General features: G+C 39.3%; 1 protein-coding gene across 2 annotated transcripts in view; it reads right to left on the bottom strand.

Moving 5' to 3' along the window:
• MAP2K5 (mitogen-activated protein kinase kinase 5) overlaps nt 1–6000 on the bottom strand; it is a 246870-nt gene that overhangs the window by 235597 nt on the left and 5273 nt on the right. For both annotated transcript variants that reach the window (XM_032417743.1, XM_032417744.1), the window contains exon 3: nt 3198–3246. In XM_032417743.1, the coding sequence (XP_032273634.1) occupies nt 3198–3246 (49 nt within the window). The remainder of the gene's footprint in view (nt 1–3197; nt 3247–6000) is intronic.

The raw sequence follows: 6000 nt of genomic DNA, 5'->3' as shown, positions 1-6000 counted from the left end.
AGGGGGGGTGGTGTGTGTGAGAGGCCTCAGCCAATAGACGGCACTTCTCAGAATTGCAGAATCTGTACCATTACCTTTCCCGTCCTTTCCACTTATCAACTCATTTCCTTGATAAATTTGACAACACCCTTTCTCTTGTTGCTTAATTCATATCACTAAATACAATACCATCTCTTTTGCAAAAAAAATCAACTCATGTTACGTATACTTTTCAATATTAAATATATTACCATAAATACATCTTTGTTCAAAGTTTTATTTAACTGGGAGTTGTTCCATCATAGCTATACACTACTGAAATAGCTCAAAAATGTCAGCAAATTAGCTTACAAACTACACCTTTCCAAATATTTCCTCTACATAGATTCCATTTATTAGTTCAGATCTTTGGGTCAGAACACAAAGTCATCCTAGAACAATCATGAAAAAAGCCAGGCTAGGATTTTAATCTAAGCTAAAGAAACAAAGACTATTACTATTTTGTCTATGTTTTGGGGTTTTATTTTTGGTTTTGGTTTTGCCTAGAACTGGTCAAGACACAGATGGGTATAGAGCTGCTACCCTCTTCTCGGTAAAGAAGAACAACATTTCTGAGAACTTAAACCAAGGTATTTAAACATTTTTTCTCTTAGTGTTAGATATACTTTTCAGTATTAAATATATTACCATAAATATTTCTTTGATTAAAGTGTTATTTATTCAAGAGCTGTTCCATAAGCCATGAAAACCCATAAGCCATGAAAACCATACTTAACAAACTTCGTAGGCTTTTAACATACTTGGTTATAAAGAGTGCATGTTTCACAGTCAAAAACAACTATGTTTAAATCTGGTTCCACCACATTGATGACTTTGGTAATCATTTCCTGTTTCTGAGCCTCAGTTTCCCAAAGGTATAATTTTCCTACCTCACAGAGTTTTTGTAAGGATCAGCAACAATCTAGGTAAATCATCGAGTCCACTGCCAGGCAAAGAGCAAGCCATCAATAAATGACAGCTAGAATAATCGATATTATTACTATGAATCCTAACTCTGGAAGCCAGTGGGGCACAGGTACATCAAGCCACTTTGTGGGACCCAGAGGGCAAGAAGTAGGACGTATAAAGTAAGCTTATTTTCTGCTACATTTATGAACAATCAGAATAAGTGACTTCAAGAATGATTACAACTTGCAGAACAAGTGTCAAAAGTGGCTGAGAATGTATACATGCTCTGGAGTCTACATGAGAAAGTCCACTTCACCACTGACTAGACTTTGAGCAAGCTGCTCAGAGGAGATGTCCTTTCCTCAACTAAAATGGAGCTAGTAACCATAAGAGACACTTAATCATAGGAAACAGACTGAGGGTTGCTGGAGGGGAGGGGGGTGAGGGGATGGGGTAACTGGGTCATTGGCATTAAGGAGGGCATGTGATAGAATGAGCACTGGGTGTTATATACAACTGATGAATCACTGACCTCTACCTCTGAAACTAATAAGACACTATATGTTAATTAATTGAATTTCAATAAAATTTAATTTAATTTAAAAAAATAAAAACAAAAACAAAACAATCCTTTGAAGTACTTCAAGGGGATCTTGCGAAGGTTAAATTAAATGAGATAACCATGGAATGTTCTTAGCACAGCACCTGGCAACAGTGACAGATGTTTACTATTGGCCTGTCCATGAAACCCTTGGCACCACCAGGGACTTCCCAAAAAGGGTCTGAAGAGCTTGCAACACTAATATGTACTTCAGATACATGTACCATTTTTCAACAGTATATAGACCCCAATGTGGTTAATAAAATACTAATTACTTTAAGAGTTCTATGCAAGTGACTTTTAAATATATGGAATGATTGTCGAAAATATTCAAATAATAGAGAAAGAGAGAAAGGAAAAAGTGTGCTCATTTAGCCAACCATCCCCCATTCTAACCCTGCAGTCCCCTTTCCAGGGGGAACCACTGCAAGGCACTGTGGTGGGCACTCTTCAGATCCTTGTCTCTCAATATAGACACGAAGCAGGGAGGCACAGGGATTAGCTATGTTACAAAATGGGGTCATACCATACATACTATTTGTTTATTCAACAATATATCATGGAAATCTTCCCATGCCAATGCATAAAATCCTAACTCATTCTTTTTAGCTGCTGTTCAATTGGTTGCTGCTTCAGATAATGGATAACTTATGAATCCACTATTCTAGGCATTTAGCTTTCCTCTAATTTTCTCCGATTAAAAATAATTCCACAATGAATATTTTGTTTGAAGGGCATTCAACACATGGGCAGGTTCTCTGTTGAACAGCTTCCTAAATGTGAAGCTGCTGAATCAAAGGTTTTGCACATTTTATATTTTGGCAATAATATTGATAATATATTGTCAAATTGTCCTCCAAAGAGAACATAAATAAAAGAGAGGACACTGTACTCACTGTCATTAACCATCTGCTTAAAAACCAAGAACAACAAATAAACTATAATGTGGAGAAACCGTACATTTTCTCAGGGAAAAATGGCCCTCACCTTCAAAAGAAAAGACAGGAACCACAACTAAAACTCCTACTCTATCCTTCTCAACACCAGAGCCCCTTTCTATGAACTAAACCCTCATCTTAACATTCCCAAACCCTAACATCCCCTGCAATGACCTGGCTCATGTCAAAACTAGTTTTCTAGTCCATCCTGCCCCTCCCAATCCCCAAGCCAACTGCGGGGGGGGGGGGGGGGGGTTAAGGAGGAAGGACTCAAGACCTGAAGGGCTACTGTCATCATGTACCAGCCACACCAAGCCCCACTAAAACAGAATTATTCCATGCAATGCTCACTTAAAGTTCTAGTCTGTTGCTGTTTTAAAGCAGCAATGGATTACAATTTCTTAATCAATAATCACTGGCCTACAGGTAGTTTACACGTTTCATTTTGTCCCACAATATTATTACACTGAGGAGCAAGAGCAGATAAAGGTCATGTTGGTAATTAAAGCTATATTATAGAAATATGCACACCCAAGATATGATTAAATAAGAAAATATTACTCAGTTCAGTATCATCATTAAACTTGCATTAATTTATAAATATTTAAATGTACCATATGATGATCATAAATAATCTGTTTTTGTCAGTTTCTAAAGTAATGCAACCCATAAACCCCTTGAAAAATTACTGCAGAAAGGAATAGTCAAGAAAGTCTACAAGCCAGACTTACATTCAAATGCTGTGGTTGTTGCTTCAGGCAGAACCTGGCCTATCACATCCTAAACAAAGAAAGAATAAAGAAACACAATTAGCCATCTTCTTTATTGCTAACATGTGGCAAATCCTAGAGGAAATATGAGAACCTGAAAAAGATTTTTGAAATGTTGGCATAAACTATAAAAACATTAGCTCATAATCACACTTAGCCCAGCAATGTAAGCCCAGAGTTTAAATCTCTATTTGGGGACTGGGGCGGGGGGGTGGTTCTTTACCAAATCTAGTCTGTATTTTTTTTTTTTTAAGATTTTATTTATTTTTTGACAGACAGAGACACAGCGAGAGAGGGAACACAAGCAGGGGGAGTGGGAGAGGGAGAAGCAGGCTTCCCTCCGAGCAGGGAGCCCGATGTGGGACTTGATCCCAGGACCCTGAGATCATGACCTGAGCCGAAGGCAGACGCTTAACGCCTGAGCCACCCAGGTGCCCCTCTAGTCTGTATTAATATCATAATCTTTCACTCTTGATTCAACAGCGTATACACACTGTGTATTTAAAAAACACACAGTTTGTTCTATGGAAGGCTGTGGAATATACTAACAATAGAAAGGTGTTTAGGAGTCAGACTAGGCTGGGTTTGAATCTCAGCTCTCTACTTACTAGCTGTGTGACTGCAAACAAATTACTTAATCTCTCTGAGCCTCTATTTGATTATCCTCCAATATGGGTCTAGTAATACTCACAGAGGTAATGCAATTAAATAATAAACAGAAGTTAGCCTAGCACATTGTAGACAACAAATGTAGTTTCTGATAGTAACTAGCAACATCTCGCCTTGGATTCATAGTGCAGAGAGTTAAAAAAAACAAGTTTCCATTATATATTATTCCAATGATGATATTAACCTATAGCACTACATTTAATACAATTTTTATCAACCTTTTATTTGACAGAGAGAGACACAGCAAGAGAGGGAACACAAGCAGAGGGAGTGGGAGAGGGAGAAGCAGGCTTCCTGCGGAGCAGGGAGCCCGATGCGGGGCTCGATCCCAGGACGCTGGGATCATGACCTGAGCCGAAGGCAGACGCTTAACGACTGAGCCACCCAGGCGCCCCTATCAACCTTTACTCTTAAGCAACTGGAAAACATACATTTAATGACACCAGAACAGAGTTAATCTAGCCTACAAAAAAATTTTGTTTAAGGTATATAATCTGATATCCATGTTTAAATGAACCCATAAAGTTGCAATCTTGAAAATCAGTCTACAGAGACAGCTTAGTTAGAGAGGCATGGAACATCTTCAAGAAATAGCCAGTTCTGGGAAAAGTGACCCTCCACTACGTCCAGCTTAACCCAAATGGTCTGCAAACCTCACTGCTCTCGGGGAGCTCTGCCACAGCGTCCCTCCTGGACTCTGCCAGGAACTGGCACCAGGCAGCCGGCTGACAAAGCGGCTTGCAGTAGTTCTCAGCAGGGAGCCCACAGCCCTTCCAAGCGGGGCACTTAGCAGAGTGGCGGCTGCAACTTCCTTCCACAGGCAGTTCTTTAGAAGCTTTTGCTGCAGTGGAAATTTGCATAATAGCCTTGCCTCTACAGTGCCTTTTTTCTTCCTGAAAAATAAATCTGTGCATATAAAATTGATCAAAGAGAGCTATCTGAGGCAGCCCTCGCTCATTAGAGCCAAAGGAGGTGATTTTTTTCCTTCTGACTCTAGTCTTAGCAAATGAAACATCAACTCTGAGGAAGTAGTTCTAAAAAATTTTAGTGTTAAAAAAATTCTACACACTTATAGGCAGAAAGTATTTATTGCCAGGTAAATGGAAACTGTAGAGCGAGTACGGAATATACTATACAGGCAGCTAGCGTAAAGCCTGACTATGTGGACTAGAGCCGAACTGCTAAGGCTGGACCTTGCTCTGCCATTCAGTAGCTGAGTGACTGAGTCTCTCTGCGCCTCAGTTTCCTTCTGTGTAAAATGAGATCGTAACTGTACCTACCTCATAGGACTAAATGAGTTCATATTTGTAAAGTGCGTAGAAGAGTGTCTAGCACGTGGTAAGTGCCACGTGAGTGTCTATTAAATAAAACAAGTCACTGATGACTGGAACGTCACAAAGCTTACCTCACAACGAAACCCTAAATTTCAGCACCCAAGGATGGGTGGATGGTCATTCATTCACCTACATCATCCTTCCATAGCATTTACTGAGGACCTTTTCTAGCTGGGTGTGTAGTTAAAAACAAGCTGGGGGACTCCACCCTCAACCCTCCAAGTTGAGGTTACCTCTGGTTACTTCAAGGGAACTCTGACCACCTCAATCTTGAGATGTGAACTCTATAGTAATCGCAACCTGATTTAGGATCCTTCCGACTTATGAATAGCAGAACCCATCAAGCAGCAAATTTCTAATGACTAGCTGAAAACCTTGCTTGGCAGCAATGGCATCCTTTGCGTATCAACATAATCAAGGAGCCACATAGGTTTTACACCTAATGTGGGGAAAAGGAGAAAGAAAAAGCAAACTTGCTTGAGAGAATCATGAGAACCATGTGAACACAACCAACCATCTTATTTTGTTAAAGCAAATAAAGTGGGGCTTATCATAATGCCAAAGGGCTAAAAAGCTTCAAAATTAGTTAATACCTACTGGTTATTTCTAAGCAGGGCACATTTAATAATTTTACATAAATTTTCCAGTTATATTTTAAGTGACTTATTCCCCCCCCCCAAAAAAAACACCTGTCTTATTCTCAACATAACATTTACCTAAAGAAGGTTTCAAAAGAAAACTTAAATTTAAATATCTTAATG

The sequence above is a fragment of the Phoca vitulina genome, unplaced genomic scaffold (genome assembly GCF_004348235.1).
Source record: "Phoca vitulina isolate PV1807 unplaced genomic scaffold, GSC_HSeal_1.0 scaffold20, whole genome shotgun sequence".
In the NCBI taxonomy this organism is placed as follows: domain Eukaryota; kingdom Metazoa; phylum Chordata; class Mammalia; order Carnivora; family Phocidae; genus Phoca; species Phoca vitulina.
Note: the sequence above shows the minus strand (reverse complement) of the source record. Positions and strands in the feature narration are given on the sequence as shown.